The sequence below is a fragment of the Sitodiplosis mosellana genome, unplaced genomic scaffold, assembly GCF_009176505.1.
Source record: "Sitodiplosis mosellana isolate CC-2019 unplaced genomic scaffold, AAFC_SMos_1.0 Smas_scaffold_1, whole genome shotgun sequence".
Lineage (NCBI taxonomy): Eukaryota > Metazoa > Arthropoda > Insecta > Diptera > Cecidomyiidae > Sitodiplosis > Sitodiplosis mosellana.
Genome location: NW_022595244.1, coordinates 15593061 through 15607905, shown reverse-complemented (window position 1 = coordinate 15607905; position 14845 = coordinate 15593061). Strand labels below are relative to the sequence as shown.

The 14845-nt window shown below is 37.5% G+C and overlaps 1 protein-coding gene across 1 annotated transcript in view; it reads right to left on the bottom strand.

Moving 5' to 3' along the window:
- LOC129580522 (voltage-dependent calcium channel type A subunit alpha-1) overlaps positions 1 to 14845 on the bottom strand; it is a 60327-nt gene that overhangs the window by 41871 nt on the left and 3611 nt on the right. Inside the window, exon 2 of the mRNA XM_055471017.1 lies at positions 12579 to 12785. Within this exon, the coding sequence (XP_055326992.1) occupies positions 12579 to 12785 (207 nt within the window). The remainder of the gene's footprint in view (positions 1 to 12578; positions 12786 to 14845) is intronic.

The following is a 14845-nucleotide window of genomic DNA, read 5'->3' as shown; positions in this document are numbered from 1 at the left end:
ATTTCATTGATTTAAAAAAAAAACAGAGAAAAATCGCATTTCCACCCACAAACACACTCGCAACACTCGACTCATTCACTCGTTTGTCAGCTCTACGTGAGAAACTTTTCCCGTCGGATAATACACTTAATGACATCCTAGGGCGTTAACTTCAGACAGTCGCTACGACTGAATGCGAGATATTCTCACACGATTGCTTTGCACAAAAATCCGGGTACCGTGCTCGTACTTTCATTGATTTTCAAATCCAAAAAGAAGTTCATGTGGTTTTGATTTGAATTATCAACTTTTTTCCGATGGAAATGTGATACGTCAATACTATAATATCAAGCATTTATATCTAGAGAAATCCTATAAAATTTGTCATCACAAAAGTCTACGGCTCTGCAAAAATAGAAAAGTATAGAAATCTAGATGTTGTATGAGAGTCGATGAAATAAGCTTTCAAATGATTCGAATTAAATAATCTTTACAAGCTGATTATATTATGATCATAATTCAGATCCTTCCCTTTCCTTTCAGCCATACTCTTTTTCATTTCAAATGACGAAAAAAAAACGACGCACATAAAAAGTTTCATTTAATAAATGACTTTCATTTTGGATTCATTCGTTTTTTCGCACGATAAACGAATTGGCTACGGTATTTTCTTCTTCTTTTTTGCTCTCCCAATCGCCGTCGTTTGCACGCGTAAACAAATATGCTAATATTCAGAAACGGAAAAACAACTACAAGAACTTTGCTTGCTTTCTTTCTTCATCAAAACAACGGAATGAAGCACAAACAAATGCCATAAATAATTGAATCCACCGAAAAGTTTTTCGCCTTCCGCATACCACCAGCAAAACGGGTAGAATTGGTGCTGCGTTGCAAGAACATAGAAGCGGAACATTTTAAGCAAAAATTGCATTCACTCGCAACGATTGCATGTGCCATTCACATTGTGTGCAAGTTGTTCGTTTCCGTTGCGCGCATTTTTCGGGCCCTGTGAACAATTGTGAATGTCAGAGAGAGAGAGAGAAAGTGCGGGCTCATTTCTGCTCTCAAAAATTATTATAATATATTCTCTTGTGTTTGCCATTTGAAGCTCCCGTCATTTTCTATTGCATTCGTTACATGCATATTTTCCGTTGACTAAGCACTTTCCGCGTTGCATTCGTGTTTAAGCTTTTTTACCAATGTGTTCCTTTCTTTTATTCAAACCCATTTGGCTAAATTAACACACGAATCCGTAAAGGGAATGATTAAAATTCTGTTGGCTTTGGTGTTGCATGAGATGCACTTTACTTGAACGGTATTTAAGAGCACCAAATTAACACTACACTTGAGATTCAAATTGCTTACATTCACATTTAAACAGGGAAACGCCACAGCATGGAATCCATGAAATCGGAAACTCAAGTTTATGCAAAACTTTATTTCGAATTGTTTGGCCTGAGTTTTCACAGAATGAATTAAGAGACACTGTCGCTGACACATTCAGATCTTTATGTTCTCGATTTCCATTGCATGTGTGTTTGTGCAGTGCACACGAATATCTTTTTCATTGGGCTCATTTTTCGTTTGTTCAAAGTTTTTTTTTTGTTCACCAGATTTTCCGGCAATTCCGACAGTAGAAATTCTACTACTGGTTTGAACGAATAACACTTCAGTTTGTCGGTTTTTCTTATGTGACAAAATTTTCAATTTATTTTTATTACAAAATGAAATGACAAAATCGTGAAAATGTGATGAAGAGATAACTGCAATGGCAGAAGAGAGGGAGAGAGATGGAGAGAGTGGGCGAGATAGAATCATTGTACGAATTGTGAAACTGCATGAATACTCGCTTGTTCTGTTCAGAATGGTGCCGTGCTTGCTTTCGTTCATCTGGAAGTTGTGAAGTCATTTGGAAAGAGAAAATGGGTCAAATGTCGCATTCGGGCAAAAAAAATGTATTTCAAATATTTATGTGCACATTGTGAAAACAAGAAAAACGGAAAAATACTTTTGTACATGAGTTTTTTCTCGTGTATGTGCTTTCACATCTGTTTCGAGGCGAACAAGAGTTGGAAATCATATCAGCAGCAGTGGCGGTGGTGACAATAACAGTGGCAAGAAAACGCCAGAGTGTTCCTAATAAGATAATTATTATTGATTTTCACTTTCTGTACAAAACGCACACTCTTTTTTAGTCACATATTCGGTCTGATTTATGTGTCAAAATCGTCGTACGCAGACGAATTCTAGAGCGTTTTGGGTGCCGAAATAATGTCGAAAGCAGTAAGTAGAAAAGAAATATCTACTGACGATGACTTTTTCTATAGCAATTGTCAGAACTCAACGTTGAATGGTGATAACATCATTTTGTGTATTTGTGGTTGAGGAAAACGTTTATCGGGTCATAGGCACATCATAACTTACTGAAGACGGCATAATAAAAACACGGTTGAGTTCTTACTTGAGCGCTACACTGCTTTTTGTTTCTTCTCCAAGCCAAAATATACATAGAGAGAGAGAGAGAGAGAGAGAGAGAGAGAGAGAGAGAGAGTGAAATCATAAATCACAGACTCAAACAATTCGCATTTCCATAAATTCTCGCCCAAATCGCGATCCAGTGGAAACTTTACCACGTACAACTTGCACAATAAATTAACCATAAATTCGGTTTTGTTTCCGTTTTTCTCATTTTTTTCTCTCTCTTGGTTGCCCTCTCTCACTTCACATGTTTCTATCGTCTAGCGAAGTTTACACATAGAAACGAAAAACAAGACCAATATTTGATTGAGCGATTGTTACGAAACGCCTGGCCAACTGGAATCTACACAATTAGTTAGCATACCTACATTGGTCACGATACGCTTGTATTTGTATATATATATATGTATGCATGTGTGTACCGCATTTTATTTGACAGGCTATATCAAGTCGCACGACAAACCAACCGCTATGCTGAAGACATAGAAACTCTATTTTCAGAGCAGAAAAAAGCACCCCTCTCGGTTCGGCGATTGTGTTCAATGATTCAATCGGTAGCGCGCGCGAGCGAACGATGGAGCGCGTATACATGGGAACAAAGTAATCGCTTCATGTGCCTGCTCAACATAATTGCGTTTCAATGTACCATAATGTATCACAATGCACATATGTTAAATTGAATCAATCCATGTAACCTGAACGGAAAAAAAATCGATAATCGACGGGAAAAAATAACACTCGGCCTTTCGGATGATAAAAGACCTTTTTTTACAATGTTTCAATCACTTGAGATTTATTCAGTCGTGAAACACTGAACGTTTACAATGAATTCATCGGTAGCATGGTCAGAAGCATTTACGGGCAATGAACATCAGTCAAATTAAGATATAATAGCTATTAACTATGCGATTACATAATAATTTGTATGTCTCGAACGATGCAGTACAAGGTATGGTTGTCGGGTTGAGTATTTTGTTTTGTAAATTAAAGCAAACATTTTCTGGGCGTTCGGTCAACATGGCAAAAGACAAGCCTAAATTAATTCAATGACAATGTTACTTTATTTCTCCCGAGAATTTGCATGTTATGAAATTAATTATTTTAGCTTCGTAGAAAATGCGTCATGAATGCAGCCAGCCTGGATTCTTCGGTTTCTTGCCAACTAAAATCTATGCTATGCATAGAAGTGCTGTGGATATAATGTGTTCTGTTATTTTAAGGAAATGGGTCCTCGGCAACTATACTACAAACTATTCTAATTGAACGCTCCAGAACTAAACACTAGAATTTATCACCGCGTCGTAGCGGTTGTGTATGCTGTTCATTTCTATGTTATGTAATTCAGTCGAAAAATTGAATAAGTCACAAAAGAGGAAAAACTCAATGTCATGTTGAAGAGAAGAAATTCAATTAAAATTTTGAAACTCAGCAAATTGCAACAAAGAAAGGGAGAAAAAACCACAGCAGCTTTTGTTGTACCCTCAGAATGGATGGCATCTCTGCATGTAGTCAGCAAACGGAGCGAGAGAGAAAAAAAAACTGATGATTCTTCCACTTCGTCGTATACAAACACATGAAATGAGAGATGCTCCATGTTGCCATAATAAAGTGGATTTTGATATTAATTGACAATTCATGTACATTGTACAAATATAATTTCCAAGTTAAAAGCAGCTCCTTCATTCTTTATTGTGTGGCTTTGGTTGTCACTTTGTGTGATCGATATACTCTCTGTCGGTGTGTGTGTGTTTGTGTGTGTATGTGGTTCGTTGTAAGCGATGACTATATTTCCCACTGTGCCTATTCATCTGAAATGCTTCAATCTACGAAAATCAATGTCTCTCGCAATGAGAATATTGATTTAAAATGGCAATCTATTGGCTGCCGCTATTTTCTTGTTTTTAGCGCATACCACAATGATGTGTCGGCGAATGTGGAAAGGCAGCCAATGTGATGAGAAAGAGAGAGAGAGAGAGAAAGTAAAAAAACAGACAAGGCTAACACAAATTAACTGTCAAAATGCACATTTAAGCAGAAAAAACGGCTCTATTCACTGCACAATGGAAAATGTACATCAGGCGTTGAGATTGCATATGACACTCGCACAACCAAATGACGTTCAAATGCTCTCTTCAAAGAAAATTCTATTCATTTTCTGCCATTTTCAGTTTAAAATTCAATTTCAACAATTTTGAAAACGAAAATTGGTAATTTTTGTTGCTTAATTTGATTTCGGCATTGAATCAAATTTAAGTTTTACTCCATCAAAAAATCTCTATTTTGTTTTTTAGATGAAAAAGACAGTATTTGCTGTCATTGCGTACCTATTTATTTTCTCCTGACACTGGGATGAAATACAGAAGAGCTCATCCCTTAATCCAAGTAAATTCATGAAACTGGAAATTGAATTTGCACATTGATTGTTTCGGAGAGTGAACGATATACAACCGTAAATTGCCACACGTGTATATGTTCTCTGTGACAAGTAATTCGATTATTATTTATGCATCCTAGAGAAAGGTGCATCTTCTCTCCATCATTTTCATCCAAGTTATTCATAAAATTTGCTTTAAAGCGAAAATGATTTGCTTGTCGGCCATAATTGCACTTGCAAATATTTGAATAAAATGCAAATGACGATGGTAATATCAATCCAAGAACTGTTCAAGTGAGTTGAGCGTCTATTTGACTTTTGAAAACTAATATTTATTCGTCAATACTTTGTAAAGCATTTTTTTCTGCTCTTTCAATAAGAGTTGTTGTTTGAAAACTATTTATACACACAGAGCGGGCAAGGTGGGAGAAAAATATGTTCAAACAAAGTTCGATTTTTTAGATTTATTTTCTCTGGGAATTCCTATTTCCAAGAATATGCTCAGTCGCCATCATATCGGTGCATCATCGGTGTGCATAGAGAAATTCTGTGACAGCATATTAAAACATGAAACGGGAATTGTGCACAAGCCCTTGATGTGGTAAATCATTCGGGAGAGAAAGAAAATACTACTCGATACAATTAATGAAGTTGTACCACGAGCCAAGTAAAACTTGGACGAACAAACTTTCGAACGGAAAATGTTGGAAGCAAAGTTCGTTGCGTTGGTGAAAGTCAACCGGTCAGAAAATGATGCTCCTCCGTTTGACTGAAGACCATTTTTCAATTTCACCATGGTTAACCGGAACACATTTCGTTTTTCTTCTAACTGCACATTTTCAGCTTCAGTTTTTCACGTCCCGAATTCCAAAGTGCATATCCACTTGCATTGTGCTCATCAAAATTCATCCGAACAAAACATAACGGAATTGCTAACGATGCAGCTGCCAACTCAACAAAAATGATTTTGAACTTTTCACCGTGTTGCAAAACTGAGATTCGACTGTGAATTCGGGCGAATTGTGCGATGCAATGCAACTGACTCGCTGTGTGATTTACGATTCCGCTGACAATATTCGATCGCGATACAATATCAACCTGTCAAAAACATCAGATAATCCCGCAAACTTGTTTGAAAGCTTTCAATTCAATCGATCACATTTTTTTTCACGGTGTCTATGACACAGTGCATTGGGTGGACTATATGGTGAAAATTGAAGAATTGCAATCTTTCAGAGAAATTGTGAAAAGTTTGTGGATTGAAACAACGATAAAAAAAAAATGACGACAAATAAATGTTTGGTATATTTCTGATGTCATTACGTCACATTTTTCATTACTTCACATATGAATTGATGAATCCTGCCGTAAAAATTGAATGGCGTTTTTTGATTACATAATCTGAGATCGCTGACCATACATTTTCTTCAATGAATTCGATTTTGTCGCTCTTCGATAAAAATAACCACTCAACGTTGAAGTGTTCGTTAAGTGGTTGAATACATTTTCAGAATATGCTCTCGAAAAATCCGCAAAAAGTGTGCGTCAGATATTTGTTGTCATTTACCTTGACTTATTCAATTGAAATTTTGGCTTCGTGCCGTAATCTATATTCGAGACATTGTAGCAACAATGCTTTACGTTATCTGAGACAACAAACAACACATAAAAGAAACGAAATATTTTTTTTTCTATGGGGCATTGATATATACGAGAAAAAAGAACGAAATGTACATGACTAAGGCATTTGAAGAGCACTCGATGTGGTTCCGTTTTTGATAGTTGTGTAACAATCAAAAATCTATATTTAAACACATTGTTTAATATACACCATATACTATGCAGACACGAAAACTCAACCGAAATCATATACATAGGGCGCGCTCGATGATGAGTCTTTCGTGTGCCGCCGTGTGTACGCGCGCGCTCGCTCGCTTGCTCGGCCAGAGACCTTATATGTACGGCGAAGCGCCTAGCCTGTGTACTGTATATATATGGAGAATGAAAAAGTTCGATACTCCAGAAACGAAGAACGAACACGATGACAAACCATCAAATAGAAACGGAATGAAGGATTGTGTATATTTTCGGTGTATGAATGTGAATATTTCACGGAGTCTCGCTCGCGCGCGTTGCTCTAAAAAGTGGAGAACGTTGGCCTTTGTAATCGACTGCTACTCGAATAGCGTTTCCACCGGTTTTCGTATAGTGACTTCACGATTCACATTTCTCTGCATTTTTCAAGTGAATCAAATGCGTGTGTTGTGCTTTCCCTTTTTTCATTTTACCCGATAAACTCATCATTTCATGTTTTTTGTTTTGTTTTGCTTTGCCTTAACAACTCATCAATAACAACGAAAAACCCCAAGTCAAGAATAAATGCCCAATAAACACGGCGCAAACTCGCATCCAATTTCAATATTTAGTTTTTTTTTATCCTTTTCTATACACCGAAAATAAGGGCAAAAAACTATCTAAATCACACAACCGAAATCGTCGTCGATGAATTTCCAGTGGCTTATTGGGATAGTTTACGATTTGTACAGCACACAGACACACAGGACGGTAATTCCGTTCGGTAATATGACACAAAGCCGATGAAATGAACTGCATACGCGTATATATATATAATACGTAAATATTTGCGAATTTCCATCACGCGTGAATGGAAAATATTGTTGACACACATTCCATTCGGTGTGTGCACTTTTTCCATTGTTGCTGGCACAATATATAGGTATATATTTTCCCATTTTTGTGCCTTCAATTGCTTCAAACAACACAACAACGAAGCGGTTCGGTAGCGCACATAAAAGACGATGTCGACATAATCAGCGCGCTCGCTATAGTAATACATGAAAAGATGAATGTGAGTATGAACTATGAGAGGATCCTTTGTACACTTTTTTTATTTTACATTTTTCTTTGAATCGACGAATGTGGTCGCTCATCTGCCGTGTATTTTACACACATTCCACATTGAAATTGCAATGGAGCGACAAAAAAGCATATTGACATGATGTATATGAGCCGTTCAAAAGGCAGGAAAGTGTAAAAATAATGAAAAACAAAATGGCAACGCTTAACGCAGTAAACTTCTTCTCTTTTGCCCCTCGTGAACATGTGTTTGTGTGTGTGTGTGTGTACTGTGTGTATATATGACGCCGTCACTGATGAGCTTTTGTCCCCCTTTCACCACATAACACGCTTGAGAATGCTTCAATGGCTGTAACTCAACTCATCGTGAGTGTGGAACAGAAATCAAATGTTATTCAGGCCAGAGACTAGGCAATTAATTAATTTCAAATGCCCATAATTAATGATGACTTATGCGGATTCAAGTATCGAGTATTACTCAAGCAAAGAAAAAAAAAACAGACACAAAATAAATCGTGTGTATACTGTATATGTCTTCACCGGACGAATTTTCGGGATCAATATTTAAGAATTCCATATTACATTGCGTATATAAATATCTGGCTTTTTTCCACGTTGGTGCGCTATATTTTTTCCTCTCGTTCTCTCTCATGCTAATGCACGTTAGCCTGTGTGTGTTCGTGTGTGTTTATGTGATTCAGCCGTATTGTAATCAATGTTGTGAATGTCAATAACTGCTGGAGCGGGTGGATGTGTGCGTGTGGCACATTTATGCGTGTAGTGCGCAACATTCCATCGAGTGTTCTGTTGAAGTTGTTGGTTTGTATCGAAAATGTGAGTCAAAGCGCGCGCTATGTGTCCTGTATGCCTTCTATTGCCTAAACACGTTCTATTTATGCTCTCATATATATATAGCACGAATTCTGTACAAGTATTTCATATCAACACATACACACACACACACGTACAAATGCCATACATAAAATGAAGATTTTTTTTCGTTCGTTCACATTGCTTTGCGCTCGTCGTCACTTTCACACCACACCACACATTTTTTGCTTATCTACGTACGGTTTGTATCACATTTCGATTCCATAAACGAGTCTCACCTCGTCGTCATCGTCGTCATCGACGTTCTTTCTTCATTTATTGGGGGGATTTTTGCTTGTATTATTCGGGCCATGCACAAAATACACCAACTTTATCCAAAATACCAACACAGCGCCACCACCGAAAATTCGTAACAGCAGAACACATAAACATATACCAACGAGAGACAGAGGAAATTTCTCTTCTCTCTCTCTCTCTATCCCTCTTGCTTCGCTACCATTTTCCATGTATGTGTTTAATGAAATTCGGTGGCGTTTTGCGTTCGATTACACGATATTCATTATGTGTTTTCCATTCGATTTTCATGCTGTCGATTATTGGGTTCGATGATCAAATTATGTCGATAGACTTCACAAAATTAGTGTGCGTTTGCTGCGCACATTTAAAATCATTTCATGCCGTCCGAATTGGAATTGGCTTTGATCGTGAGCTGAGTGTTATGTTGCTCTTTTCTCTTTTTTTTTACCGAATTTAATAGAATTTTCGTGAAATGAAGATGTTACTTTGTCGACCTATGTGAAATACACGGCTCGCCATAAAATGTATATAAATCAATTAATCATCTTTTGTTCGCCACACGGAGATGTGATTTCACAATTTTTTAACCGCAGAGAGAGTGAGCGACAGAGAGAGAGAGAGAAGGGAAAAGAAGAGAGAGAAGGTAGATGGACAAAAAATGTTGGCCCATGTTCATATCGAGTGCGAAAAAAAACCACACTATCTGGGCGCTTTCATAATATTTATGCCAAGCATTAAAAACAGCAATAAAAACCACACAGTTGAACTGGACTCGGTGGTTTCCCCATGACGTAAGTTTCATTTAATGCCATTATAATGGATATGCAGAATCGTTCTCATTTTAGCGAATCATTAATTCTCGATTTGACAACGTAGCCGAACGAACAGGGAGAGAGATGGAGAGACTAACTGACTCTGACTGAACGAAGCAGAAAAAACAGCACATTTGCTGCGTTCGTACATCTTCATTTTTTCCCACTTGAACATCAAACTCAATTTTCTTGCACGTTTTTGATCTGCCGCTGACCAAACCGAGTCACCGAAATTGCACGTCATCTTTTTCGGTGCTGTCTGAATGTCCGAGCGGCGATGTTAATATTTACGTAATTTGTATATTTTTATATTCACTTTCGATTCGGAAAACGGAAGATTAGTTCATCAGAGAGAGAGAGCAATAAAATTGTGATAAGCCTAATCATGCACATAAATGGCATGAAAGAGAAAAAAGGCGAAAAAAAAATGAAAAACATGAAATCACAAACACCCACCGTCGTTAGTTCCAATTTGACACTCTGGTTTGACGACCACTTGGCCATATTGGTTTACTCCAAAGAAACCGCACTCATTTGTCTTTGGTTAAAAATGCTCATTTGCATTTTTGACATGATTTTTACTCGAACCACTGCTGATGAAAATTGCCTTTACTTTTTGGCCCGTTGTCGTTTTCCTTTTTGCGAATATTTCCAAACAAATTGGCGCACACCACGGTAAAAATGTGGTTTAATTCAAAAAAAAAATTGGCCTCACTTTGCTATTCGTCGTTTTTCGTTCAACTCAAATGCAAAAGCAATGGACATGGGACACAAAAAATTTCACGAACAAAACAAAAAAAAAATGCACGTAAAACACAAATGTCCCGTTTGGAAATGAAGAAAACTGCACCAAAATGATGAAATATGTCGTAAATTGCTTTGTAATGCGAAAGAAAATGATAATTTCCCTCTTTTTTCCCTCCTTTATCCAGAGACAATGTAGCTTTTACTCGTCAGTTCAGATTTTCTTTTTTGTCCGCCGTAGACCATCGGAAGTTTCACTTTTCAAACACTTTTTTCCTTATCTCGAACTTTTCATCGATACAGACAAACGGATTTTTATTTCTATTTTTTCGGTTGGAATTTCATTTCAACTTTCTTTTTGTTGTTGTTGTTGGTTCTTAGATTTTGATATTTTATTGTTGCCTATATTTCGATGATGGCTCAAAGTTCTGGCTACTTTTCCACTGCACGGACTGAAATGAATTTTCACTGGATCGGAGTGAGTTTTGTGAAAAATTTACTATGCGAATGCGGAACGCAAACGCACAGGCACACACATACACGCCTGCACGAGAGCGAAAAAGCTTTGAGCAAATGAGAGTGAATCGACTTGAAAAGAGACATAGCAATCGTATTTTGGTTTATATTTTGGTCACCAGCTGTATTTGTTATGTGCTGATTGGCGCTAGTGGTGGTTGGATAGATGTGATATGAACTGTATTTTGGTTTGCGCTTTGACAAGCAACCACACAGCACTCAGAGCAAGACATGCAAACGATATGCTTTTGCCGAGAGTCGATAAACTTTGCCCACTCCTTCATTCACTGTTATCCATGCGTTCCGAATGCTAATGTTTTTTTGAGCAAAAGAGAGTCACATCAAAACCGTAAGCTCGCTCTTTGAGTTCATGTCTACATGTATGTGTGTCTGTGAGTGTGTGACTGTGGCGCGTTTTATCGATACAACGAATTTTGGTTGTGCATTTGACACATGAAATATACACGCACATCATGTCTATTTTGATTGCGGTGAAATGCTTCATCATAGACACACTTCACTCACAAGTGTACAGTTACAAAGGATAGCAGAATGCTATATCTATCTATGAAGCAGCAGAACATGCATTGACTCAGCGTCCAACATGTTACGAACTCAGCAAATGGTGGTAAATCCATTAAAAATGGAATACAATAGTGTGTGTCGTCGTCGTCATCAGTGCTTAAATTTTGAGAATGAATTCCAAACAATGCCATTATGTACCAATGAATATATGTTTTTGAGTCTCATATCAGCCGAGTAATGCGTTTATTATTTATTTCGCGTTGTATTGTGCCGCCCGTTTATTTATGAATAACAAATGTTGAAATGGGATTTCTGCCTCTATAAAAATGCTGTGCTTAGCGCGCACAGCAGGAGCATGTGAGCTAACATGTAATTTTGAATCAAGTTTTGTTCATTTTTAAACTGAAATTTGTATTCATCCTATTCTATGTGTGCTTGTCGAATGTATTTCAAAATTGTATAGCTCTCATGAATATTTTCCTGTCACTCTCTCATCAGCGAACTAATTTAATGATAACGGAAAATCTCAGTCATTAACTTATCTCATGAAATTGGCGTTGTAATGCCAATGAATTAGTAACCAACATGCGGGAATAATTCGATGCTTAATACACATTCTGACATTTTCAGCACATGCGCAACATGCGACTCCAGCGATTTCTCCATCTTCAGTTATTATTTATTTACTTTTCATTACACCAGAGGTACGAGATGTTGATAGAAAAAGAATTCGATTTACTCAAAACTTCATTGTTTCATTCGTATGTTTTATTTGGTTCTACCCTTTTTCAATTGGATTAAACTATTTCGACGAAGCTTGAGCATACTATCGAAATGAAACATTTATCTCGTGAGCTTCAAACGCAAGTGCAAAAATGAGGGGCGTTTTGAAATATTCGGGAGCTAAATGCTTTTGAAGGAGCAGTTCACGTGAGCAAAAGCTCGATGCATTCAAGTTGTCGCACACGATCTACAGATGGCGCACTGATCATCCGTTAGATTGGTTCGAGATTTTCGATATTTCGTCAAGTTCAAGGGCTTCGTTTTAAATTTAGCAGCGCCTTTCAAGCGAAAACAAAACCTAACTAAAAAAAAATACCTCAATGACGAACGCTTCATGAGTCATAATTGAGTGCTATACTTACATTATATCACCTAGTTTCAGTCTCGTTTGAATAAGGGCACAGCTTTTGTGGTCACTTGTTGTAACGGCTCGCCGTCGTCGAGGCGGTAGCCTTGGCGCGCCATTGGCATCATCCAATGAAAGTGTTAAGTTGTTTCCGATTCGAACAGCTGGCGAACTGCCACGCCGACGGGTCGACATGTGCCGACCGGCAACGCCTCCCAACATTCTGCAAATATCCAAAAACAAAAGTCCGATTAATATTTATGCATTGATTTGTCCATCTATTTGATTATTCTAAATGGAATGGATGGCTAGAACTAAGACCCAACAAGTTCTATTCAATTGGTATAATTTTCTGGTGTTCGAACTAAAGGACTTTTTGGACAAGCATTTGCAATTTTTCCACACAAAAAAAATTAAACAAAATTAGATTTGAAATAAAGTGAATACCAATGATTCCGAACCCATTAAAAACAAATTGCGTAGCAGTATGTGTATGTTTACATTTTATAGCTAGTGTGCAGGGAGCTACAGCACACGCAAACCAACAACTCATTTATGATCAAGATTGATGTAATTCCACAACTTCGACTCGATTGGTGAACTAAACACAAATGCATTTTACCATCTAAAAAAAGTGAGCTTAATGGACTCGACTTGATGCGATAACGATATTAAATACAAGTTCCAAACTTGGACGTACGGCTAGGCAGCAAAGTGAATGCATGAGCAGCATACTTGAATTGGTCCGGATCGAGCGATGCACATACCATTCATCGGAATGTACTCCAAAAAAAAAGCGAACGACCAAATATGGCTTCCACCAACACAATTCTTCCGAATAATTCGTGCATATGTGTGTGTGTGTGTCTGTGAATTCATGCAGGAATGAACTAGGATCAAAAATTGAAGATCCTATTTGAAAACATGATGGAAGTTGACGTTGCTCGCACATTGTTTCATTTGTGCTGAATTCATAAACCTTTTCTTTTGCTCCCTTTCGTTCTCGTCTCCACTCACCGACGAGAAAAAGAGTCAATGGAGTGGAAAGAAAGCGTAACGATGTTGCTGTTCGGTGCCCGTTTTCATGTTCATCATCGTGTAGTTAAGTTAGAATGTAAATACGAATCAATCATTCTTCTTCGGAATTTCTACCGACGAAATATAAAATGGGAAAAAATATCATTTCTGACAGCTATGCCAGGGTGCTATGTGCCATAACATCATAACATATATATGCTCTAAACCAATTATGATTTGCGTGTTCAAACGCGGAAATAATGGAAATTTTCCTTTTCTCATTCATGGTCTGTTCCGTGAACAAATGATTGAATCTTACATTCATGCAACGATTTTGTAGATTGACATTCCTTCGCTCCTTTTCAATTCATTTCTTTTGTGTACATTTTCCATGTGTGTGTGTGTCATATTTCCCTCATTCTCTCGAAGAACGCGAACAAAAAAAATGATGACGGTTTTGATATGTTCATTTTTCATTCCATTTTTAACATTTTATCATATTCGAATGGACACCGAGAGCCACACACACATACAAACGTCAGCAAATGTAACGCATATTTTATTGTGAATGACAGCCAGAGTCTTTAAATCGGTCTACATTGCGGTGGAAGCAAGTCATTAGTCGTGCATTTGCAATTCAATGGTATGGATGGAAGCTAAAAGCCATGTACACAATAACATGAACAATAACACACACAAAAACTAGCAAAAAAATTCCCTCGCATTTTATCTGCACATAATGGTCATTGTAATCGTTGACTTTAACTCCGTATTTCATTCGCTGTCTATTCGTTTTATTCATTTACGTATATTCGATGGTCTGATTATATGGACTACAAAACTATCACTAGCTAAAAATCTTTGCTTAATAATCGGTTTTTACCTTGCACGCCACACAAGACGATTAGATAAATAATAATACCGAACTCGGATTCGCTCGATTCGCGAAGCGTAGAAGAATAGAGGAAGGATAGGGCTTGCGAAACGTGGGTGGATAGCAGTGCCAAGTTAGCCATATGGCAAATGAGGCAGTTGCCTCGGGCACCACGTTCTTGGGGGCACCACAAGCATGGGAATTTATTTTTAATAATCTGAAAAAGGAAACACGCAGCCAAAAATGGGCCCAAAAATGTTTTTGGTGCCCCAAAAATGGTATTTCTAAGAAAAAAATTTTGCTCGCTACCGCTCGCATTCGATATGTACGTTCATTTTATCAATAACACAGTTCTACCGATGTTTTTTTTTGTCTGGCAATTGATAGCGACA